At 49.2% G+C, this 25,696-nt stretch overlaps 1 protein-coding gene across 2 annotated transcripts; it reads left to right on the forward strand.

Annotated features, from left to right (window-relative positions):
- Positions 1 to 6,623: 6,623 nt before the first annotated feature.
- Positions 6,624 to 21,719, forward strand: Alas1 (5'-aminolevulinate synthase 1). 2 transcript variants are annotated; one of them, XM_060385370.1, is made up of 11 exons: positions 6,624 to 6,927; positions 8,075 to 8,294; positions 10,546 to 10,779; positions 12,139 to 12,288; positions 12,848 to 13,070; positions 14,975 to 15,159; positions 15,913 to 16,092; positions 16,483 to 16,647; positions 18,065 to 18,333; positions 19,057 to 19,219; positions 21,459 to 21,719. In XM_060385370.1, the coding sequence occupies exons 2-11, from the start codon at positions 8,096 to 8,098 to the stop codon at positions 21,617 to 21,619; spliced, it is 1,929 nt and encodes a 642-aa protein (XP_060241353.1). In that variant the 5' UTR covers positions 6,624 to 6,927; positions 8,075 to 8,095; the 3' UTR covers positions 21,620 to 21,719. The 2 variants fall into 2 exon arrangements, with proteins under 2 accessions (XP_060241353.1, XP_021495555.1); XM_021639880.2 differs by lacking the exon at positions 6,624 to 6,927 and adding an exon at positions 7,130 to 7,298.
- The last annotated feature ends 3,977 nt before the right edge of the window (positions 21,720 to 25,696 follow it).

The following is a 25,696-nucleotide window of genomic DNA, read 5'->3' on the forward strand; positions in this document are numbered from 1 at the left end:
GGCTACACAGAGAAACCCTGTCTTAAGAAAAAAAAAAAAAAAAAAAAAAGCTGAGATAACAATGAATCATCTAAGACCCAGGTGGGTGGTATTTGGCCTTTCTCCTTTTCGAGCTTCAACTCTGCGATTTTCTAGAAAGCTCTTAAGGAATTTCTGTTTAAGATGGGTCTTGACACTCTAGTGAAAGTCTGCTTTTATCTTATCAGATTACAATCCTAGGTGCCTTCACATACTTTCATTTTTCAAAGAAGTGTGTGTGGTGAACACCTTTGAACTCAGAACTCCAGCAGATGCAGGTGTCGGATCTTGGTGAGTTTGAGACCAGCCTAGTCTACATAATGAGTTTTAGGCCAGTCTGGGCTACACAGTCAGACCCTGTCTCAAACAAAACAAAACAAAACAGCCAGGTGTAGTGGCTGTTTAATCTCAGCACTAGGGAGGCAGAAGCAGACTCTCAGTGAGTTCAAGGCCAGCCTGATCTACATAGAGTGTTCCAGGACAGCCAGAGCTACATAGAGAAACTTTGTCTTGACAAAAAAGCAAGGGGTGTGGGTAGGGGGGGAGAAGAAGAGAAGAAGGAGGAATAGAAGGAGGAGGAAGAGAAGATAATAATAATAAAAAGAAGAGGAGCTGGTTGGTGATGGCACATGCCTTTAATCCCAGCACTTGGGAGGCAGAGGCGTTCGGATCTCTGAGTTCAAGGCCAACCTGGTCTACAGATCAAGTTCCAGGACAACCAGCGTTACACAAAGAAACCCTGTCTCAAAAAAAAAAAAAAAGAGAGAGAGAGAGAGAAAGAGGACAAAGAAAGAAAAGCAGAAGTTTTTCTTTTGTTTGGGAGGGACCTTGAAGGGCTCTCAAATCATCTATGTGGCTTCTACTAAGATGGTTAGATACCACACCCAAGGGATCCATATACATGCTTGGATGTGTCTTGATTCCCAGCCCAGCACCTCTTTTTCTACTAACTCTCTACCTAAAGCTATGTTAAAACAACAAAGAAAACAATGTTAAGCTTTCTCCCTAATTAACTCTGCTTCATGCTCATCCTGAAATTCTTTTCTTTATCAAAGTCAAGGGTCTCTCCTTCAGATAAAGGCCTCTGAAAAAACTCTCAGGCCATGGCAAGCAGTGGCATGAGGCTCACTAACAGTGAAGTCTGGCTGCAGTTGGTTGGGACTGTGTTGCCTTCCCATCTCTGACATACATCTGTCTTCCTCCTTTGTCTGAAAGGCTCATGCTTCCTCTTTCACAGGAGGCTTTTCGAGCCTTCACCAAATCCATGGTTCCATTGCTCTGTCTTATGTTGTTACCTCTCCTTGGCTCTGACCAGAATCCACCTCCTACCTCCTTTCCCCTTGGCATATACAAGGTCTTTTCCAGTACTCTTGCCTCCCCATCAGCTCAGGAGGCCATCTGCCAAAATGAGAAGAGAGATCAAAGACAGTCTGTTCCTGGACACTGAGGGGAAGATGGCCAACAGGACAGAGGCTTGGCCTGAGGGCTTTCCCATTGATGAAAATGCCTCTGCTAAAGTCTTTGGTAGGTGAGGGCAAGCACCAACAGCATAGACCTGGTAGATGTTGTCATGAATTGTGACAGGAAGCAGCTTCCCAAAAGAAGCCTATAATATGGGTTGGAGAAATGGCTCAGCAGGTAAAGGCATTTACTGCCAAACCAGAGGCCAAATTACATGCACACAGATACACACACCGTAGCTAGACCTTGTCTCAAGAAAGCCAAGGCTAGGGCTGGAGAAATGGCTCAGAGGTTAAGAGCTCTGTCTATTCTTCCAGAGGTCATGAGTTCACTTCCCAGCAACCACATGGTGGCTCACAACCATCTACAATGTTATTTGATGGCCTCTTCTGACATGGAGATGTACATGCAGATGAGAGCACTCATATACATAAAGATAAACAAATAAACATTACAAAAAAAGAAAGCTAAGGCTACATAGCAAAAATAAAATAAATTATTTTTTAACTGGTGAAAACATGAATCCAGATGAAAGCGTCGCTTTCTGGATTACCTTGAGGACAGTGTGACCCCATCTATTTCTTCAAGGATGATTTAGAAATGGAAAAAAAAAAAAAAAGGCAACCAATTTGACAGTTTCGTTGGTTAACCATTTGTCACCTACACAACACCAGGACAAGTGGAACTGAGGTCATCCCGAAGCCCTCCATTTTGACCCAGATTTGTCTGCAATAGAGGCATCGGTTTTGTAAATTCCGTTTTTGTTCATTTACCGTGTGTTCCAGTGCATGTGTGTGGAGGTCAGAGGACAACTTGCAGGGCTTGTTCCTTCCTTCTAGTGTGTGGTCTTACAGATCCTGGAGACTGAACTCTGGTTATCAGGCTTGGCAGCAAGCTCCTTTACCTGCTGAGCCCTCTGGTGAACCTGGCATGCTTTTCAGGCAAAAACAAAAACATGTTATCATGTAATGTAGGTTCTCTAGAAATAAACTAAAAAAAAAAAAAAAAACAAATAAAATACAACCTGAACCAAGCAGGTATCTATGCCATAATTTATGGTGTGTGGCTGGAAAGCTAGATTCTGGGGACCTATGGGCATCATCTTATCTCTGGAACGGGGTTGGAGGTGGGCTGTACTTCGAAAACCCCGATCCAGACCTGCCTCTGGAAGCATCAACAGCCGTGTTCTCTCGTGGGATACCGGTTTAAGCCAACAGAAAGTCTTTATTAGCCAGCCAACAATTATACTCGGTGTTCAGGATCCCAGTGTAGCCCTTAGCCTTTCTCAGGGTGAGTCTTTAAGGATAAAATTCATGTTCTGAGTTGACATGCTTCAATTAGCAAGAACAGTTAGCCAGAAGCAGAACTACAGAAGCTGAAAATCAAGGTTAGTACATTCAGGGATGTTCAAAGAACTACGGACTTTGATAGATTAGGCCTTTGTTTTAGTTTGGGCAGGTGGTGCTGTCTATGTGCTCAGTCTTACAGCCTGAATGACACTTTCATCATGAAGTCAGTTTGGGGGTGGGGGTGGGGGTGGGGAAGCTGTGATCTCCCCTTCGGCAAGAGCCCCCAATCCCACCCTCAGCTTCATGAACAGAAGTTAGGGCCTACACTGTGACCCCAGGTCAACCAGCACCCTAAGTCATTCCAAAGGAGGTGCCTTGATCCTCCTGCTCTCCTCAACCCTTAAATCCCATCTCGCTTGGCTGTTCCTGAGCCCTGTCACTGTGACCCTGGAGTTCATGTCTCCAGCTCTCCAGGCCAGAACTGGGCTGAGGGCCTGCCCTTACCTACCACTGTACATGTGGGTACTGATACAAGATGTCCCTCTGGTCCAACGCAACAAGCAAGCAGCAGCCTCCTGGGCTGGAAGGCTTTGCTTTCTTTTTACTTTTGTTTCACATTGCTGGGGCATTGAGCGTGCTAGCAGCACTATACCCTGTCTCCCAGGGTAGCCTTGAGGGGAAACTGAGGCTGAGAGAGTGGTAATCAGTAAATCAGTAAGATTACTAATGAACTTGTCAAGAGGGGCACTGCTAAAAAAAAAAAAAAAAAAAGCTTGTTGGGCCCAGAGTAAGAAGGGAGGGGGGATTCCGGGGCAAGGGTTGACATTTTCTTTCTGCCTTGACTGCTGGCCAGCTGACCGTGACAGTGACGCAGACTGGCCGAGAGGAAGGTCTCCACGTCATCTGGAGGATGAGGACTGACCTTGCTTGAACTCCAGCGGTTTGGACACCCATGCTCAGGGCCAGAGCAAAGGATAAGAGGAGTTTACACTGCAGTCTGGGGGGGGGGGGGAGGGCAGCGAGGGAGGGGAAGACATGGATGGAGAAGGGAGAATGTAGACTGGAAGCAGCAGCCCAGAAGATGGATCAGCACAGGGCCCACCCAGGCACAAAGCCAAGGCAGGTAAGCCACTCTCACCTCACAAAGATGGACGCGGAGGACATGGAGCATCTGCTCAAGAAGCAGGAATGTAGCAGTACTAGCATTATAATTCTTTTTTTTTTTTTCTTAAGATTTATTATGTACATAGTGTTCTGGCTGCATATACATTTGCACTCCAGAAGAGGCAACCGATGGTTGTGAGCCACCATGTGGTTGCTGGGAATTGAACTCAGGACCTCCAGAAGAGCAGCCAGTACTCTTAACCTATGAGCCATCTCTCTAGCCCCAGGATTATAATTCTTAAGACTTAGCTTTATCCTTTGATGTCTTAAACATGAACCACTGGAGTGACCTATCCTAAGAGACCCAGCACCCACAGCACCAGAACGGTGGTCTGTTTTACAGATTCCTGGTTCAAAAAATTGAGGCATAGGGGCTGGAGAGAGAGTTCTGTGGTTAAGAGCACTGTCTGTTCTTCCAAGGGACCCGGGTTCAATTCCCAGCACTCATATGGCAGCTCACAGTTGTCTGTAACACCAATTCCAAGGGATCTGATCCGGTCACACTAACGCACATAAAATATTATAAAAAAAAAAAATCGAGGCATGTAGCTTAGAGATCTGCATTTGGGGCAGAACCTTGGTAGTGATTCTTTGTGTTCTGACAATGTGACTCATTTAAGTCCTCTCTAGTCTAACCTCCTGCCCCAGCTCCTGTCTGTTGTATACATGTGGCCAAGCTATTCAGGCTGACTCACAAGCCCCGCTCCCCTCCCACAGGCCTAGGACTCTCCGCTCCTGGTTCTACCCAGCAGTCTCTCAGCACTGTGTAGACCCACCCTTCCAGCCAGCGCTTACTTCTCTTCCAGACGCCTTCCTGGTGGCTGGAATCTCCCTCTTTTCTGTTGAAGTAATAATAGATCCTCTATCTGGGATTGTTTATAACATCCTATTTCACTTTCCTTGAGGGTGGGCCTCCTAGCCCCCGCCCCTCCATTAAACAGGAAACTCCCTGAGAGCTGGATACCGTGAGTTTAAACAATAAGGCTCTGCAGTTATGACTTCACCCTGACACTCCTGCCAATGACAAGAGCTGGGGAAACTTTGCAAACAAGGAAATCAAGCCTTGGCTGTGAAGGCCAAAGCCAGATGACATCCAGCACTGAATTTAGAGTTCTCCAGTATTCAGTGTGATTTTCCTCTGCTCTGCTACTCATCACCCAAATATCTCCCAAAGACGGCCAGACAGCAGATATTATGATCCTATTGCCCAGATAAGGTGAGGGAGGAGGCCCAGACCAAATGCTTATCTCTAGGTCTGAGTTCAAGTGCTGGTCTTCTCTTCTGATTTACAGGTGCTACCCCTTAGCAAGACGGTAAGGCCCTTAGCCTTACCCTGGTGTACTCACAGTGCCACTCTGGGACTTACACACTTCCTCCGTATTCACGGACCCACCTTGCCAGACTTAGAGCTAACTGGGATTCAGAGGGAATCAGGAAGTACCTGGGCACACCTCCATCTTTATCATGCTGGACTTGTTCTGTTTATTGATGTCCAGCTGAGAAAGAAGCAACCAGGATTCTTTCCTCCAATCGTAGAAGGGCAGCCTTGGCCTGGCACAGGTTCAGTCTGGGGCAAGCTGAGAAGGGTGTGGAATGAGGAGGCTGGGTTGGCGTTCCTTGGCGACTAACAAGCCCTACCCCTCAGGTGAGGTCTCAGGAGCCTCAAAGGAGGCAGGACTCAGCTCTGAACTCCAGGTGATGAACCAGCCTGCCTCCATCTTAAACTTAAAAGCCATCTTATAGTAAAGACAAAGTAGGTTCACTCCTGCTTATGGTTAAGTCTGTTTCTCAAGGACTGGGCTATGGCCCACCTGTAACCTTAACTAAAATGGTTCTATACTGCCTGTTTCAGGAAATGGCAACCATGTCTTTGTTTCAAAAAGTTACAACCATCTTGCAAACTTACCTTTGTTTCAAAAGGTTATGTCTGTTGTTATGCCTACTGGGCAGTCATGTCTTTGTTTGAGGAGATGTTATGACTAACTTATTATGCTTATATTCTGCTCAGGCAAAGTAACCCCACATACTTTGCCTGCAAGATCCCCCATTTGGAAACTCCCTACCCCTGAGCTATAAACAATCTGTATTCCTCCCGTCCAATGCTGCTCTCCCAAATCCTGCCTTAGAGGAAGGCAGCCTGTGTACACAAATAAAAAAAAGGAACACTTTAATTGCATAATTGATCATGATGGTTTGGGTCAGAGGTCTTTCTCCTCTCATCTTTCGGATTAACACAGGATGGAGTACTAAGCCCTTCAGATAAACGGTGTGTATCACAGCCAGCAAGGACTTTGGACAATGCTCCATGTAAAATAAAAAAATAAAAAAAAAAAAAAAACAAGAGCTAATTAAGTGTTGGGGCACATAACCCCAGCAGAAGCAGGGAAATCTGGTGAAGTCTGAAGCTATCCTGGCCCACGGAGCAAGACCCTGACTCAACAAAACAACAAAAACAGGGCCAAGGACTGCAGAAGACCCTGGGTTCAATCCTCAGTGCTGTATACCCCAGGCATGGAGACTCATGCCTGTAATCCCAGCACTGGGGGGAGGTTGAGGCAGCATGACTCCAAGGTCAAGGTTGTCTAAATAGCAACTCTGAGGCCAGTCTGGATTGATGACATGAGACCTTGTCCCAAAATAAAAACCGGAGCAATCACTTAATAGCTGTTAAATCCTGCGTCAGGCCCTGTAATGTCATGTCACCCTCACCATCTGGGTGACTAGAGCTGTGGAGCTATGGGCTCCATTTAGCCAGGTCCTCTGTTTTCTCTTCAATTCCGACCAGAACGTGCCACCACTGGGCTCCCTTCTGCTGCTGTTTTCTTCAACCTGATTGTCTGCGCCCCTTAGCCCGTCCTCGCCAGGGCCATTCTATTATTGCGCCATCCAGCCAGTGAAGGGGCCCTGTCATTGCCTCAAACAAAACCAAGCCTCTCGTTGATCGGATCTTAAGACGGTGGCTCGAAAATCCTTCTTCTGGTCCTTTTTCTAGCAGGTAAGTTCCCGGGGGCGCAGCAGTCTGATGCACAGGGCTGCTCGTGGAAGGTGACGGAGGGCCGAAGCGAAGGGGTCCAGAAAGGGACTTGCCCGACCACCGTCTTGCCGTCCCGGCCGGGGTAGCCTACGTGGAACCCAGTCCCATCAGTTGGAGCGGAGCCCACGCTGACAGACCCGCCACCCTGCCCCGCGGACTCGGGCGCGCGTGCGCGGGGCAGGCCGCGCCCACGGCGCATGCGCAGCGGTTACTCCGGCTCTATATTAGGGCCACAGCGGTCGGGGCCTGAGGCTGCTCGTGGACAAGGGCACTGGTTCGTTTAGCGTCCTTCGCTCGAGTGCCCACCGCCGCCTCGTCGAGAGCCCGCGCAGGTGAGGGCCGCGCTCGGTGATCGCGGGAGCCCGGCACGCCCCGCCACCGCGGCCACAAGCCCCATCCCCCTCCAGCCCCCAGCTTGGCTCGGCGTTCATCCCCCGCTCTTTACCTCTTGGGCTACCTCAGACGGCCCATTCCGTCCGCTCTGACATTCGGCGTTTGACAGGCGGCTTCAAAATCTCCTTCGTGCCCTTTCCACTCGCGAGCTCCTGACCCCGGGGAACCTCTGACTCACTGCTGACCCCCTTCCACCAGCCCGATTCTCTGCCTGTCTAATCCAGCTCCTGTCCGAGTCATCCCTGACCTTAACCCTTCTTTCTGCCCCCTTTCCCGGTTCCAGCTGTAAGAGCATGACCTTGTGTCGGCCCCTCAGGACTGGTCTAGACTCCTCCCTTCCTCGGATCCCCAGGAATCCTCCCTACCTGGATAGGTGACAGTGACGTTTCCCCTCGCCTCACTGTTGCCCCTGGGTGTGTGCTAAGGAGTGTCTTACCTACACAGTGCACACTTCTGGGAACCTCTGGCCTCCCACACCTCTTCTGCCTTGTCCTTTATCTCTTTCACACCCTTAGTGGTAAAGTTGCTTTGTGGGGTGCTTTTCTGGAGAGGTGAAGAATGAAGAAGTTGGTTAACTGGATAGAGTGTGGCGCCCACCCGTTTCCTGAGTCCTATGTCAGTGCTATCCTCAGTTGTTTTTTTTTTGTGTGTGTGTGTTGAGTGAGGTGTGTATCTGGGCCTCCCTTGACATAGTTCATCATGGATTCTTCTACAGGATCCCGCACACTTTGCAGACATGGAGACTGTCGTTCGGAGATGCCCGTTCTTATCTCGAGTCCCTCAGGCCTTCCTACAGAAGGCAGGAAAATCTCTGTTGTTCTATGCTCAAAACTGCCCCAAGATGATGGAGGTTGGGGCCAAGCCAGCCCCTCGGACCATGTCCACTTCAGCAGTCCACTGCCAGCAGATCAAAGAAACCCCTCCAGCCAATGAGAGTAAGTAGTGTTAGCAGGGAAAACGCCACCTCCTTCCTGGTGAAAGGCCACCCTGAGGGAGAGCTCACTCTGTCAGAATCAGCACTAGTGTATGGGGAAGGGAGTGGGGGTCACCTTGGAGCTTCTAAGGCTCGTGGCTTTAAAAGTAAACAGTACAGGTTTCTGGTACATGTCAGGTCTGAGGGGCTCTAGCGTTTCCTCGTTGTCCGGGATGAGTAGTTGCTTGCAACCTTTTCTTCAATAAAGATTTGGCCTGTGGCTTATAAAGTCGTAATTTAAAAACTCTGTTTGGTATTTTGAGGCGGGGTATCGTCTGTACCCTCGGCAAGCCTGGAACTCACTGCACAGTCCGGCTGGCCATTAAGTCACAGCCTCCCAAGGGCTGACATCACAGGCCTGAGCTGCTGCTGCCAGCTTGTTTTTTTGTTTGAATTTTTTTGAAAGGTGTATTTGTTTTATCTTATGTGTATGAGTGTTCAGCTGTACCACACGTGTGTCTGGTGTCAGAAGAGAGGGGGTCAGATCCTTTGGACCTGGAGTGGCAGATGATTTGTGAGCGACCATCTCAGTGCTGGAGCTTGAACCTGAGTCCTCTGGAAGAGCAACAAGTGCTCTTAACCACCGAGCCATCTCTTCAGCCCCTGTTACTGTTTTTTTTTTTCTCCTTTAAGAAAAAAACATTGGCAAAATGTATATAACATTACCATTTTAGGTTTTTTTTCCCCATCCGCGTCTCACAGTATAGCCCAGATTGCCTTCCAACTTGTGCAAGCCTTTTAAGTGCAAGAATTAAAAGCATGCACCACCACAGTGCTCATTTTAATCAGTTAAGTGTGAGATTCAGCAGTATTCTGCCACCACCACCATCCAATTCCAGAACTTTCTTCACCTTCCCAAATGAAAGCAGCCATTAAACATTAGCTCCCATACTCCTTCCCCCAGGGCCTGGCCACCACCGCTCTACTGTCTGTCTTTTTTAGCTTCACTGCTCTAGTTGCCTTATGTGAGATACAGTGTTTGTTAGTGACTGTCAGTGCACGGATCCATCTCATGCAGGTAAGTTCTGATGACCGGACCAGAGCTGGTCTTGGTCAGGTTCTATCAGGAGAGGGGCTTTTCAGAGTCCACTTAACCCTGGTGGACATTTCACCTTCCAGGCTTCTCTTCGGTGTGGGCCTGTAGGGAAGGAGTATTTGTTTTGTAAGTCCTGTCAGGAGTTAATTGTCTTTTCTCAGAATGTCTGTAGAGTGGCCACGGTTTGAGTTGTTTAGACTTTCCATAACAGATGTACATTACTTGTAAAATTTAGTTAATTTCAAAATAACATTTCTTGACTTCCCTTTATAGACCATGTTATGGGAACTGTTTTGAGACACCTTACCCAGGCTGTAGAAAGAGCAGCTGGTGACTCATGGGAGTATTCCAAAATGATGAAGGAAGACTTTTCTAGAAGGAAGGTGGACACATTGCTCAAGGGATCGAGGAGGGACTGTAACTTAGGGCACAGAACCAGCCAATGACAATAATGTGTCAGCAGCTTCCTTTGATGAACTTAGATGAGAAAGTAGGTGAGCCGTGTGGCGGTAGCCCGCCTGGGTCTTCTCCAGGCGTACCTGAGGACAATGTGAAGATCCAAGTGATAGCCTGCTTTTCTTTTTTTTTTTTTTTTTTTTTCCTCCAGAAGTATTTTTGAAACTGGCTGAGCCTTGTTAGGAACTATGAAGAGAAAATAACTGCGTGTCTACTCCCGGTTGCCTTAGAGAGCATTACTGTCCTGAAATATGCTGAAACTCCGTGGGGTAGAAATCGCTGACAGTGGTGACCCATGTCAAGAGCTTTTGGGACTAAGTGCACACATAAACCCAGCACTTAGGAGGCGGAGGCAGGAGGAACTGCTAAGTCAAGCATCATGGGCTACATAGCAAGACCCTGTCTTAAACAAACAAACAAACAAAAAAACGAATGTTGGATTGTCTAAAAATATAAAATAGTGCTCTTGATTTATAAGGAGAACTGTTGTGGGTTTGAGAGTTAATTGGGATGGGCTAATACCCTAAACCCTTCAGAGGACCCCTGTTACAGCAGGGCAGGTGAGGACGGATATTAGCAGAGTTTAACAAAGGTAAACTTGGATGTGGAGCCTAGACTAGAATGAGTCTAAAGTTTGAGGTGATAAGGGAAGGACTCAGTGACTTGCTTGTGCACTCCATGAGCAGGTCTGATGCCTCATTCTTTCCATTTCCTTCCTCAGAAGAGAAAACTGCCAAAGCCACAGCCCATCAGGCTCCTGATGAGTCCCAGATGGCACAGAATCCAGATGGCACACAGCTCCCGGCTGGACACCCGTCACCCGCTGCAAGCCAGGGCTCTGGGAGCAAGTGCCCTTTCCTGGCTGCACAGCTGAGCCAGACAGGCAGCAGCGTCTTCCGCAAGGCCAGTCTGGAGCTTCAGGAGGATGTGCAAGAAATGCATGCCGTGAGGAAAGGTAACAGAAAGAACTCCAGCCAGTGGAAAGAGTGAGGGGGTCCTTGGGGCCCCCGAGACCCTCCAGTTTATATGCCAGCTATCACTAGCTGTCACAATAATGATGTGAACACCTTCCTCTTTTGGTGCCAGAGGGGAAGGAAGGTCTTCAGGCTAGACAGCCCAAACTGGATTGCAAAATGTGGTACTTGCTTTCTGGTGAGGGTGTAGGAGGTAACCAGCTTCCCAAGTCATGCTCAGTTTCTGGAAATAACCTGCAGTCTTGAATGGATACCTGCATTGGTCTGTCTCTTTGGTCCTTCCTACCCTTTGGCAGAATGGAAGATAGAATGCTGGTGTTACTGCAGTAAGTGCTGTCCTAGGACTCCCAAGCTGTGTGTCCTGCTGATGGTCATGGAGGGACACTAACCCCATCTGAGCTCCCAACAGCCCCTAAAAGTCTCAGCATGCTCCACATGATGGCATACACCTTCAATTCCAGTACCTGGGAGGCAGAGGCAGGAGGATCAGTGTGAGTTCTCATCTACATAGCCAGTTCCCGGACAGCCAGGGCTGCAGAGGGAGACTCTGTCTGTGGGCATGGGAGCTGCCTCAGTAGGAGTTGCTTTCTATGCAAGAAATATTTAGGAGGGGAGTAGGCTGTGCGGAGTCCAGGCGGGAGGCGTGCCAGTTGGCTGGGGAGCATTAGGCTCTAATTCATGCCCATTAAAACTGGCTGGAAGCTGTGAAAACAAAATGGCACTGAAACCAGGGGGTTCACTAGACATGCCCAGGCAGGGGGATCTTGAGCTTTGGGCCAGCCTGGGCTACAACAAGAACCCATCTTAAACCAAAAAGCTGAGTAGCAAAAGCTACTATAGGCTGAAGGAAGAGACATTCCATACACTTCATCACAATCAACTGGTTATGACTGTTTTGTTTTGTTTTGTTTTTTTTTCCCCATGAAATAAGCAATAGGCATTTTTTTTTTTTTTTTGAAACAAGGTCTCACTATGTAGCACAGCTTGGCCTTAGATTTATAGAGCTCTGCCTGACTCTGCCTCCCGAGTGCTGGAGCGAAAGCCAATGCAGATAATAAGCTATTTTGGAAAAAAAAAATTGATTTTAATGCATGGATGTTTTGCCTGAGTGTATATTTGGGCACTAAAGTGTGCCTAGCATCAGATCTCCTGGAACTGTAGTTACCGACAGCTATGATCCACCATATGGATGCTGAGAATCGAACCCAGGTCCTCCAGGAGGGCAGCCAGTGCTCTTAGCCAATGAGCTATCTCCTGCTACACCCCCCTGTAAGCTACATTTGACAGTATGTCTAGAAGGTGTTGTGAACTCTCTGTGCCTCTTGTTACTTTTGTTACAGAGGTTGCCCAAAGCCCAGTGACCCCCAGCGTGATCACTGTGAAAACTGACAGAGAGGATCCAAGCCGACTGCTGAAGAATTTCCAGGATATCATGAGACAGCAAAGGCCAGAAAGAGTGTCTCATCTTCTTCAGGATAACTTGCCAAAATGTGAGTCTTGTTGTTTATGAGTTACATATATGTCTGATTAAATGTGAAGTTGCATGATGAGGTCATAGTTGAAGCCCCGTGGCCTTGCTTGAGTACTGCTGGGCTTAGTGGCAGCGAGAGCTACTCGTGCTGGCCTTCTGTCTTTCATGACCCACCGCCTGGGCACTGGGCAATGTGCCAGACACTCGGCAGGTCTTGTTTACCCTCCCAGGCCAGGACGTCTTTCCAGTCATTCTAGTTTGGCAATTAATAGTGCCATTAATTGGCCAAACTGAGGGCTGAAGAGATGGCCCAGAGCTTAAGAGCACTGGCTGCTCTTCCAGAGGTCCTGAGTTCAATTCCCAGCACCCACCAGGTGGCTCACAAGCATCTAAAATGAAATCTGGTGTCCTTTTCTGCCATGTAGGTGTACATGCAGGCAGAACATTGTATACATTGTATAAATAAATCTTGAAAAACAAAATGGCCAAACTGAGATTTGAACCCAGATTCATCCTTTCCTAAAACTCAGATATGCGTCTTAAAAAACTGTACTATCTTCTGTTTGTTTCCACCTTAGCTGTTTCCACTTTTCAATATGATCATTTCTTTGAGAAGAAAATTGATGAGAAGAAAAATGACCATACCTACAGAGTGTTTAAAACCGTGAACCGGAAAGCACAGACCTTCCCCATGGCGGATGACTATACGGACTCCCTCATCACCAAAAAGCAGGTGTCGGTCTGGTGCAGCAATGACTACCTGGGCATGAGTCGACACCCACGAGTGTGTGGGGCCGTCATGTAAGTGGCTGTCAGTTTTCAGACACCACTGTCATTCTTTGGCAAGACAGGGATGCTTTATACAGCTGGAGCGTTTATGGGAGAATGTTTAGTCACTGAACGTGTGCCGTGGTGGTACACTATTATTCTTCGCAGAGACAGCTCTCTCTGTCAGCTTTGGCAGGAGTTATGGGGTTGAAGCCAGGTTACTCGGCTTCACAGTGGAGCCCCTTTACCTGCTGAGCCACCTCAATGGCATGGTGTTCTTAGCCTCTGAAAATCTCTACAGATGATATCTGGGCTGGAGGGTATCTCAAAAAGCAAAGACGAAAAGCATAGGGAGGAGCCAGGCATGGTGGCACACGCCTGCATTCTCAGCACTCAGAGAGGCAGGGGCAGGTGTACTTCTGTGAGTTCGAGGCCAGCCTGATCTACATGGTGAGTCCAGGACAGCCAAGGCTACACAGAGAAACCCTGTCTTGGGCAGGAGGAGGGAGAAGGCTATAGAGGAAAAACCTGATGCTCACCTCAGTCCTACAAGCTCACCCCACCCACCGCACCCCACACTCACAGGAATACACATACTTGTGTGTGTGCGCGCGCGCATACATACACACACGCACACACACGCACACATGAACACTTTGGGGCTAGAGATGTAGCTAAGCTAAATGTCTGCTTTTGTGGAGAAACCCTAATGTACAGATAGTGGAGGGGCTGTTTCAGTAGAATGTGTTAAAAAGGAGACTAAGGTCCCTTTGTCCTGCAGGAGGACCATCATGTCTGAAGAGAGTCAAATTCTTCAAGAGGCTAAAGAGGGCCCCACGTGCAATTGAGCAGTAGCTTCGTGTGTGTGTCCTAATGTTATGTAACTGCTCTGCAGCCTTCTTGAGTATGCTTTCTCTTATTATTGGGGCAGTGATTATTTTTAGAAAAAAAAAAGAAACCTTAGTTTAAGTTACTTGGCTAATACTCCCTAGTGACTGTTAGGTGAACTTACTCTTTGGTTTTTTAAGATTTATGTGTCTGAGTGTTTTGCCTGCATGGCTGCCACGTGTGAGCCTGCTGTCCGTGGAAGTGAGAAGAGGGTGTTGGATCCTCTGGAGCTGGGAACTGAACCCGGTCCTCTGGACGAGCAGCCAGAGGACCACTGAGCCATGGCTCCATTCTTTTAAGATGTATGGTCCCCAGTTTCAAAATGAGAAAGATGCTAGATGAGATTGACACAATTTTCATTCTCCTGAATTTTTAAAATAAAATAAAAAAATAAGCTGGCCATAGTGGTGCACACCTTTTATCCCAGCACTGGGGAGGCAGAGGCAGGAGGACCTCTGTGAGTTTGAGGCCAGCCTGGTCTACAGAGTGAGTTCCAGGACAGCCAGGGCTATATGGTGAGACCCTGTTCCAAAAATAAAAAGAAACAGTCAAAAATAGAACCATGAGTTTTCTTGCTTGCTTGGGACATGGTCCTGTTGTTGTTTGTGGTTTTTTTGTGCTGAGATTACAGGCACATACTCCATGCCTGTTTAAGCAGTACTAGAGATTGAACCCAGAGCTTTGTGTATGCTAAGCAAACACTCTACCAGCTGAGCTACATCACTGATCCCAAAGTGTGTGTGTGTGTGTACGCGTATGTTTTTTGTGAGTGTGTATGAGTGTGTGTGAGTGTATATGTGTGTGACTGTGTGTTTTTATGATGTGTATTGTGTATTCATGTGTTTTGTATTTGTGAAGGTCGGGTGAGGAGTGTAGGTATTGTAGGACTGAGGTCAGCATTAGTTCTTTCCTCTGTAGCCTTTTCATCTCTGTGTTTTGGGATGTGCTCTGCCCGAGTGCTGGGGTTGCTGGAATTGAAGCCCTTGGGTTTCAAGTGAGTTCTGGAGATCTGAACCCTGGAGTATTGGTATTGTACTTATCTTTCACAGGGAGACTGTGAAGCAGCACGGTGCTGGAGCGGGGGGAACTAGGAATATTTCTGGAACGAGTAAGTTCCATGTGGAACTGGAGCAGGCCCTGGCTGACCTCCATGGTAAAGACGCAGCGCTCTTGTTTTCCTCCTGCTTTGTGGCCAACGACTCCACCCTCTTCACTCTGGCTAAGATGATGCCAGGTAAGGAAGCCCAGTGTCGTGACCTAGCACACTTGAGGTTACTGTGTCATGACGAGAATCCTGGTGACAAGGAAGGCCCACTCCAGTTCAGCCTGACTGCTGAGTGTCGGGACACTGTCCTAAGCACCAGGTGCTGACTGCATGGTGTTGAGTCTCAAAGTCACAGTCAGGGGTGACTGAAACACGAGGAGAGGTCCTGTCCTTATGCTCCCGACGCATGTGTGCTTCGGATTCGAAGACGCTCCTTTAGCAAAATGCTTCATTGCATTTAGTCACATCTTCACTGGCTTTGAAACGAGGTGCCGTATTTACCGCCATTACCCATATTTAAAGACCGTTTTTGTTTTTGGAGGCAATCTCAATGTAAAACCCAGGCTGGCCTCCAACTCTTTGATCCTCCTGTCTCAGAATGCTGGGCTTACAGGCATGTGACATTGTGGCTTTAAAGATTGCCCTTTATGGGTTTTGGGTTTCATGATGCTGGGATGGAACCCAGGGCATCAGCTCATGGGAATCTAATGCTTTGCCATTGAGCTTCATCCTAGCAGCCACCAGGTATCTCTGCCTTAGCATCTTCCCAGAGGAGAAGCAGTAGCTAGTTACTGTGTCAGGACTTTATTTTTTGAAAAAATACACTGTGTTTTTGTAGTAGCCATTTTCAAGATATTATCAGCAGGAAGAGGTCTGTTGTATCTGCCCAGGAAGTATTTGTCTTGATGTCTCTGCCACTAAGTAACATTTTCCTCATGTCAGGCTGTGAAATTTACTCTGATGCTGGGAACCACGCCTCCATGATCCAAGGGATTCGAAACAGTCGAGTGCCAAAATATATCTTCCGCCACAATGACGTCAACCATCTCAGAGAACTGCTACAAAGATCTGACCCCTCGGTCCCCAAAATCGTAGCATTTGAAACTGTTCATTCAATGGATGGTAAGTCTACACTGAGACTAATCTGAAGCCCGAGATGCAGAACTAGGCTTGAACTGTTTAAAAAGAAGGTGCATGGGCCCTGGGGATAGAACTGTTTGTCAGGCTTCTGCTTAGCTGTGTCTGAGGTTCTGTCCTCAGCTCCAGAAACAAACAAAAAAATGTGATGTTTCTGGTTTTGCATTTTTTTTCTCTGAAGGAATTCTATAATTGAGAGGCTTTATATGGATGGGGTAACTGGGCTGTTGCTAGACTGTATCACCTCAAGGCAAACAAGAACTGGGGGAGAAGTTCATTTTCTCTCCAGTACTAAGAATGACCCCTCGGAACGGACAGTACTTGTTTGCTTTGGCTCTGAGCACCATCAGTGCCATCTTCCCTGGCTTTCCTCAGGAGCAGTGTGCCCACTGGAAGAGCTGTGTGATGTGGCCCATGAGTTCGGAGCGATCACGTTTGTGGACGAGGTCCATGCGGTGGGGCTGTATGGGGCTCGAGGTGGAGGGATTGGTGATCGGGATGGAGTCATGCCAAAAATGGACATCATTTCTGGGACCCTTGGTATGTATGCTGTGCAGAGTCTGTCCTTTTACACTGAACTCTTGAGTATCTGACAAGACCAGCACCTGCCTGGCCCAACTGCCACCTGTGTGATAACACGTAAAGCCTGAGCTATTTCTCTTTGGGGTTTCGTCTTCTTGAGACAGGGTCTGAGTCTTTTTGCCCAGGCCGTCCATGTTTCAGGGTCTCAGTACTAGGTTGGCAAGTGTGTGTCATCACTTCTGTCTTGCAGTGAAAAAAAAAAAAAAATTTTTTTTTTTTTTCAGTGAATACTAGCCCAGCTTTGTAGAATCCCTGAGAGCATGGAGGCTCACAGACTCCCACAGCTAAATATGACAGAAATTACTTGCTATCTGAGCTCATTCCAGCCACAGCGATGGCTCTTACTACACGCTGTGACAAAGGCATTCACTCTGTGCTGCTGAATTTAAAAGGAGAGAGAAGCCCATTGCTTTTCTAGCAGGCGTTGGGAGGTGCCATCACTCCAGCTGTTCCAGCCTGTTCCCCTCTCCATGCTGGCACACTGAAGCCTGAGCTTCAGTCCTGGTTGCACAGCTCACTCCTGTGACCTTGGCTTATGAGCTGACCTTTTTTCTTTCCCCATCAATATGACGAAAGTAGCAATAAGATATCAGAATTCCCGTAGAGAAGATAAATAGGTTGTTTGTAAATCATTACTATAGACATTGCCTGTGCCTGTGACAATGAGTCATTAAGAGGTTTGTAGAAATTTGAGGTGTTTTTTTGTTTTGTTTTGTTTTTTAAAAACATCCAGAATTTGGTAAGGCAGTGAGAAGCCTGTGTAACAGCCAGCTGAATGCCAAGCTAAAGCCTACACTTGGTCAAGGATCAGCAGGCAAAACCCAGCCTCCTCCAGCCCTGTCAAGGGGGTAAGAGGTCTGGTTCCCGAAGACCCAGAGATGCCAGGGGAAAGCCACCTAATCCAAGTGTCAAATCCCAGTTTGTGATGGAGGTTTGTTGGAGGTCTAGCACAGTGAGGTGGAAAATGCTAGGTAGCTAGGTAGAGTAATTTTCCACTATAGGAGTTTGAACCTACCTAATCCTTTTGTGGTTCAGCAAAAATGTTCTCTTCGGAATACAGAGTTAAGGCTCCTGAGAACCCTTCTGGAGTCCTAAATCCTGAAACTTGAGCTACACATTACACAAGGGCCTTGACCAGAACAGAAAAACAAGCCTGGCCCTAAATCAGCCCTAACAGGTTCTGAGTGTATTTATCCAGCAAATGCCAGGTGTCCAGAGTCTCCCGTTTGCCTGAGTAGCGAGTCAGGCCTCAGTATTGCAGCAGAGGCCTTAGCCAGGGATTGCCGCAAAGTCAGTGCCTGGGAGCTCAGGTTGTGCGGTTCAGCTCCTGTGCACCCACTGCCGTTGCCCGCCTAACAGAGCCCCCTCCTCCCAGGCAAAGCGTTCGGCTGCGTTGGAGGATACATTGCCAGCACAAGGTTGCTGATCGACACTGTCCGGTCCTATGCTGCTGGCTTCATCTTCACCACCTCCCTGCCACCCATGCTGCTGGCTGGAGCCCTGGAGTCTGTGCGGATCCTGAAGAGCAACGAGGGCCGTGCCCTCCGTCGCCAGCACCAGCGCAACGTCAAGCTGATGAGGCAGATGCTGATGGACGCTGGCCTCCCAGTCATCCACTGCCCCAGTCACATCATCCCTGTGCGGGTAATGGCCTGTCTGTGATTGGACCGCGGGAGGCTGTGCCGCCACACAGGATAGGCCATTGCTCTGGTTCTGCCCTCCCGAAGCTGGGCTTGGGCAGGGTGGTTGCGGGGCTGGAAGTGGTGCTGGGACTGCAGCCAGCGGCCCTCTGCCATGTCTGTCTTCAGCTGCCTTCACAATAAGAATGAAGTCTTTGAACCCAGCAGGCTGGAGCACAGTGTCCCTCCCTAGAGCATTGACCTTTGCAGGGTAAACAAGAACAGAACCTGTGTCTGGAAAACTCTAGAAGCCTAAGCATGGGCAACTTTGAAGTGTGACTTTCCGCTTCGTAAATTTTAAAGTAGATCTTTCCCTCCCCTCTACAAATCATATCCCTGTTGCTGTCACAGGTAATATAAGAAAATAGCTAGTGTATCCAGAGCTGGGCAGTACCTCCTGGGAACAAGGATGGAAAGGGGGAAAAAAAAAAAGCAGCTCCTTGACTGTGCAAGGCCTGAGAGGGCAGCCACGTGACGGTCATTCCACTGTAGCCATCCTCCCTGCAAATGCCAGCTCCCTCAAACTGCAGGTGTTCAGACAGCGTTTCCCGATTCCCCCAGGCTTGCACACTCAACTGCAGTCTGGCCTGGAGCCTGAGCCTCATTCATGGACACTGTGTTCTTGACTGTCTCTGCCAAGTGAGCATGTCTCATTCTGACCCCGCTCTCGCTGTGGTGGTGAACGCAGGTCGCCGACGCCGCTAAAAACACAGAGATCTGTGATGAGCTGATGACCAGGCACAATATCTACGTCCAGGCCATCAACTACCCGACGGTGCCACGCGGGGAGGAGCTCCTGCGGATCGCCCCCACCCCGCACCACACACCACAGATGATGAGCTTCTTCCTGGGTGAGTGGAGGCAGAACCCCAGGGGCGCTCCCCCACCGTAACCGCAACCCGCGCCCACGCGAAACTCATGCAAAGTTCCTGGTGGTGTTACCCGTATGCACTCAGGCACGCATTGGTTTCTTCTTGTTCCAAGTGGCTGACCGTGCCCTTAGGTGCCACACAACAAAATGCTTAAATTAGACAGTAGTGACGAACTTTAAGAGTGTGCACAATCTGTTTGGAAGCCCTCAGGAAGCCTGTTGGTGTACTTAAAAAAAAAAAAAAATTTCTATTTACGTTTCTTATATCTTTCTCCCAACTCTACCCCAAACCCTTCCAACATCCCAACACCAGGAAGGAGAGAGAAAGGGTTAGTGGGAGAGAGGGCGCAGTTCTCTTAGCTGCTTCCTGCTGGTTAGAGTCCTCGGGTTCCTTGGAGCCAGTCCAATCCTCGTTTCAGGAGATCTCCAACTTCTTGTCTCACAACCAGGAGCAGCAAGGAGGAAGCAGGAGCAGCCTTGTTCTTTCTCTGAACTCACTTTCTGGGCTCTGGCATTTATTCTCTCTCCCTCTGATTTAAACTATCTGCAGCTGGCAAAGAGCACCCTCAGAGCCTGCATGAGGCAAATAGCCTGCTGCTGTGGACCATCTGAATCAGTCCCACACCCCACACCTGGGACCAAAGCCAAAACCACGTTTCTATCCACAGGAGAGACCTGCTACCCCCCAGCCCCTCTCCTGTCTCCTGCATGCACAGTTGTGGTTGCCGAGGGGACTGGAGGCCTCTGATGGCACAAGTCTGCCCCAGCCGCTGGGCGTTAGCTCACACTTCCCTGCCCTGCTTTCCCTTTCCTGACCTACGGTCTTTCAGCTAACTCATTCTGGTGGCTCCATGCCGCTCCTCACAACCCCCACGTCCATCCCAAAGGCAGAGACTGGGGGGCTTTTCCGTGCAGGTTGCCATTGCCACAGAGGAACTCTGCCCTCTTGGGCCCTCCCAAGTCAGCGTAACTTCCCGTTACAGACTTCCTGTTCAAGATGCTCAGAGTATTTTGTTTGATTTTGGTGCTGGAGCTGAACTCCAGGTGTCAACACACTGCATGGACGCTCCACCCCTGAGCACCACTACCCCATCCCCACCCCCAGATACTCAGGTTAGTGCCCTGATACTGCAGCAGCTTCCTGAATCTGGTTTGTGAAGTAAAACCAGCCCTTTCTTTTGTTTTGTTTTGGTTTTTTGAGACAGGGTTTCTTTGTGTAGCCTTGGCTGTCCTGGACTCACTTTGTAGACCAGACTGGCCTTGAACTCACAGACGTACGCCTACCTCTGCCTCCCTGAGTGTTGGGATTACAGGTGTGTATACAGGTGTGTGCCAGGATTACAGGTGTGTGCCACCATGTCCAGCTAAGACCTAACTTTTTTTTTTTGGTTTGGTTTGGTGTTTTTTTAGGGGGAGGGGGGCTTAAGACAGGGTTCTCGTGTAGCCTTGTGGACCAGGTCCAGGTGAGATCCAACTCTTACCACAGTGTCATTGAGATAAATTGACATACCATGAAATTTACTCTCTTAAAACACTGAATTAAAGCCGGGGATGGTGGCACACTTCTGTAATCCCAGCACTCTGGGAGGCAAAACCAGGTGGATCTCTGTGTGTTCAAGGCCAGCCTGGTCAACAAAGTGAGGCCAGGACAGAAAGAAAGAAAAGAAAGAAAGAAAGAAAGAAAGAAAGAAAGAAAGAAAGAAAGAAAGAAAGAAAGAAAGAAAGAAAGGGGTTTCGATGCATTCACAATGTTGAGAAGCCGTCACCTCTCATCTCTGCTCTCGGGATAGTTTCATCACTTCTTCCCTCCTGCCCATCCCTCCCCCACTCCCCCCCCCCCCCCCCCCCGCTGCTCTTATTCTCTGGACAGTTAATGAGTGGGACCATGAGGCACTACTGCTTATCTTATTACTTTTAAGACAGAGACAGAGTCTAGTTGTGTGTGCAGCCCAGGCTGGCCCCGAGCTCAGGTTCCCTCTCTCACCCTCCTGGCACTAGCTGTGTTCTTTTCATCACCACATAATCTCCCGTGTGTGGAGTGGCCTCATTTCGCAGGCGCATCAGTGGATGGGCATTTGGGTTGCTTCCACTGTTGAAGTCTTAGGAGTGTGCTGCCCTCTTCAGTCCTGCATTCGGGTACAGGTTTTTGTGGGGGCATGTGGTGTGATTCTCTTGGGCAAAAGATCCCTGCAACGTTCAAAAACTTTCTCTCCCCACAGAGAAGCTGCTGGTCACGTGGAAGCGAGTCGGGCTGGACCTGAAGCCACACTCGTCAGCGGAATGCAACTTCTGCAGGAGGCCCTTGCATTTTGAAGTGATGAGCGAGAGAGAGAAAGCCTATTTCTCAGGCATGAGCAAGATGGTGTCTGCCCAGGCCTGACTGTGACCTCAGTTATTCACCTAACCCCAGGCCATTACCATATCCAAATGTTAGCCAGAATTGTCTTTATATGTGAAATAAATTATATATTATATCTTAATCTATAGCAAAATCATAGTCCTGAAAATAAATTCCAGTGTGTTAGGTGTTTCATTCAGTGCTGACCACCAAATGAAGAGATATCCTGTGGTCTGTGTTGTGGCTGTACAAGCTATAGGGCCGGCCAGGCCTTCTGCTGTGCTTGAACCTGACGAACATGGCCCTCAGCTGGCAGACCCAGCTGCCACCCCTGTAACTGCAAGCAGAGATAGCACCTGCTGCCATGTTCCCTTTAAGCTTCCTGCCTCAGACCCAGAAGGGGCAGTCAGTGTGCCCACAGTCCTGTGACAGCTCTGTCTTTCCTGCTTTCCCTCAACCTCCCACTTCCCATTGAAAGTCAAGCCTGAGGGAGGAGGGCCCATCTATGCTTGCCGATTTTGTAGCCCGACAGCTCCTGACCCCTAGTCATGTCCTCTGCAGAGAATGTGGAGGGCTTTGTGCTCCTCCTCTACCCTCTGCACTCATATTTGGGTCTTGCTCTTCTTGCACATTCTAAAGACACCCTTTATCTTCTTGTCATGATTGTCTCCCCCTCGCTGACCCTTTCTCTGACAGGCCTGCAGCAGACCTCCCTGTCTGAGCAATAACAAGCTGTCCACCCAGGCTAGACCTTCAAAGCTGCAGCCTTCTTTGCCCGGCCTTTCTTTGCTGGTCAGCTTGTCACCTCTGTTTCCCTTGGAGGTTGCTTTTTGCTTTGCCATACTTTGCCTGTCTTGCCAAATGCAGCCCTTGGCTCTGCTGCCTCTCGTTAGATCCTTCAGTCCTGTCCGAGTGGCTGGCCTCGGGCTTTTTACAGCTTTCCCATCTCTAAGCTGTGCCAGTCACTGCGTCCATGAATGTTGTTGGTCCCGCTCCACTCAGTGCCCACCCCACACAATCTCCCCGAGGTCTCCCAGGCGCACGTGGTACAGAAAGCCCCCTGCCTGCCCCCCAACCCCGCCCTGCACCTGCTCCTCACGTCATTGGCTCAGGTTATCTATCTGGCCTCTCATCCAGAGCCAACTCTGTGCTCTCTTACATAACAGCAGCAAAACACATTTCAGGCCAGGCCACTGCTGCCCTCAGGTGCCTTTGCCTCCTCCACCCCAACAGCAGTCTGAGAGGTCTTACAAAACCACAGAGAGAGCTACGTATGAGGCTCCGTTGGCAGAGTGCTTTCCTAGTGCACACAAAGCCCTGGATTTGGTTATCAGCATCTCCTAAACCAGGCATCACTGGTGTCACACTCCTGTAACCCCAACACTGAGGATGCACACAGATTGGGCTTGTAAACTCGCCCCATTAGTCATTCTGCCCCTTGCTTATTCACTCTGCGTTGTAGCTGGACTTCTCTGCCCAAGTTCTCTTTGTTTCTAGGCCTTTCTCTGCCTGAACTTTCCTGCTCTGGGTCATAACATAGGCACTCTTTTTGTTTGCTTGCTTGCTTGCTTGCTTGAGACAGGGTTTCTCTGTGTAGCCTTTTCTGTCCTGGATTCACTTTGTAGACCAGGCTGGCCTCAAATTTACAGAGATCCACCTGCCTCTGCCTTCCTGAGTGCTGGGATTACAGGCATGCCACACCCGCCCCTGGGCCCCTGGCTTAGCATAGGCACTCTTGATATAAGACAAAGTTTCAGGTCATGGGTGGCACATGCCTCTGATCCCAGCACTTGGGGGCAAAGGCAGGAGGATCTCTATGAGTTCCAGGAGAGTTCCAGGACAGCCAAGACTACACAGAGAAACTGTCTCAAAAAAACCAAAATCAAAACCAAAACAAATCCTAAGGACACCTCACCAGGCATGCTAGCCCAGCCACAGGCTTCATTGCTAAAATTCCTTCCCTTGGAAAAATGTAAACATCCATCTCCTCCTCCTCCTACAGGCCAAAGGACAACCCGGGGAAACAATGAGTCCATCAGGTTCCCTTCCAGGGCAATAGGTGAGGGTTGATGGCCAGGAGTGTGACAGCACAGCCACACTAGGAGGTCTACACCCAGCTAGGATGACGCTCCCCTAGGCCTGTGAAGATGCAGTTCCCTCCTCTTATCCTTCCCCACCTGTATCCTTCAGCCCTTCCCAGATACCCCCAGGCCACGAGCAATCAGGGCAGGATTACATACAGCAGGTTGGGAGGAGTGGCTGGACACTCAGGTGATGGTTCCATAGAGCTTCCCCACGCCCTCTTTCCAAGAATCAACAAGCCCAGGTGTGATGCTCTCTGGCCAGCAGGCCCCGCTGAACTCCTGCAGATATCTGCAGCCTCTGACATCTCCACATCTCCGCATCTCAGCCTCCTGCCTCAGGGCCCTTTAACATCCTGGTCTCCACCCGTGGAAGCTCTCCCCCTGTCATGGATGCTCTCTCCCTGTTGTAATACCGCCTTGGGGGAAGGTGCCTTGTCTTCTCCATTGTGTCCCCTCCATGACCAGCACAGAGCTCAATATTCAGCAGGTGCTGAGAAAATATGTGTTGATGGAAGGGGACCCCAGTGACATCCAAGTCACACAGGCAGAATGGGTGCGCTGAGGAAAGGCCGGTGGGCAGTCGGAGGTGAGAATGCCAGGCATGCCGTCTGTCTCACAGCTGTACAGGGGACAACTGCGCGTTCTCGCTCGGCCTACTGGTCAAGTCCCATTACTTGACAGTGCCGTGGGGAACATGGCTGCCTCCTGGTCTCATCAGATAAAGGCATCATTCCCAGGCAAGCCACTGGGGATGGCGGAAATCCTATCACCTCGGAACCACAATACGGTTCCTTCCTGATGGGCTTTCTCAGGTTCGCTGCCTCATTCCACCTTCCAGGGCTATCCATTGTCCCTCACGTTCCCACGCCTAGAGCACCCTCCACTGCCTTTCCTTCAAGTGGGATTGTTTGCCTTGGGCAGGGGCAATGTCCGAACGCTCCGGAGGACCCACTCTTTCTTCAGAAGACGGAGCCAGCAGGATGATCAGGGTCTGTAGGTGTATTTTCTCCTCCCTGCTTCTTGGGGTCATGAGAATGCAGGAGGGAAGGATCTGCAGGTAGCAAATGGGGCATGGGACTGTTTAGAAGAAGGGAGTTAAGAGCGTTCCTAAGCAAGTCCAGTGTGAAACTGTCTGAAGCTGTGAAGTTTCGTTTGCAAAGAATGTTTGGATAGTCAGAGCACAAAGTGCCAAGGGGAGAAAGGCTGAGTTGTTTGTTAAAACTTTAGTAGACCAGCAGGGGGCATAGCTCAGTAAAAGGCATGCTCTGAAAGCATGAGGGCCTGACCTGACTCTCAACCCACTTAAAAAAAGCCAGGCACAATGGCTCATCCCATCATCCCAGTGTTTCAGAGCAGAGACAGCAGGACCCGTGGGGTTCGCTGGCCAGCCAGGCTAGCTTAATTGGTGAGTTTCAGACCAAGAAGAGACCATGACTCAAAGGTGGTGGCCAGTATTCCTGAGGCTGACATGGAGGCCTGTCCTCTAGCCTCCATGCACACCCACATGGGTACCCACACATGCACACATACATATACCCACATACAAGCATATATATATACTTAGTATACAGACTTAGTATATACTTAGTATACAGACTTTCCTCAAGTTGACATTTTCTTCCTGTCAGCTTTTTCCTGTCTTGTGCCTGTAGTTCAACCTGTCTGGTCCTCACTGCTCCCCAACATAAGGAGGCAATACCGAGGCCCACAGATTTTCTTACCAAAAACTTCCCGTATCTCTGATGCCCACCTTCAGACCTTGTCAGTGATCTGGGCAGGGACTCCTGGCCAGGAATGTCATTCTCTGGGTGGAAAGAAAAACACCGGAACCCTGTCAGCTGTTGGTTCCAAGCATCAATTCTCACACCTCATAACCACGCCTGAGGTCCTGCCTTTCTACACATGATTGACAGCCAGCAAAACAGCTCTGACCAATGTCTTCAGAGATGAGCAAAGTGAAGCTTCCAAAGGGAAGGTCACCTGTCTATGCCAACCCAAGTGGCAAAGCTGGGATGCAGCCCCTGACGATCTTGGC

The sequence above is a fragment of the Meriones unguiculatus genome, chromosome 6 (genome assembly GCF_030254825.1).
Source record: "Meriones unguiculatus strain TT.TT164.6M chromosome 6, Bangor_MerUng_6.1, whole genome shotgun sequence".
NCBI lineage: Eukaryota > Metazoa > Chordata > Mammalia > Rodentia > Muridae > Meriones > Meriones unguiculatus.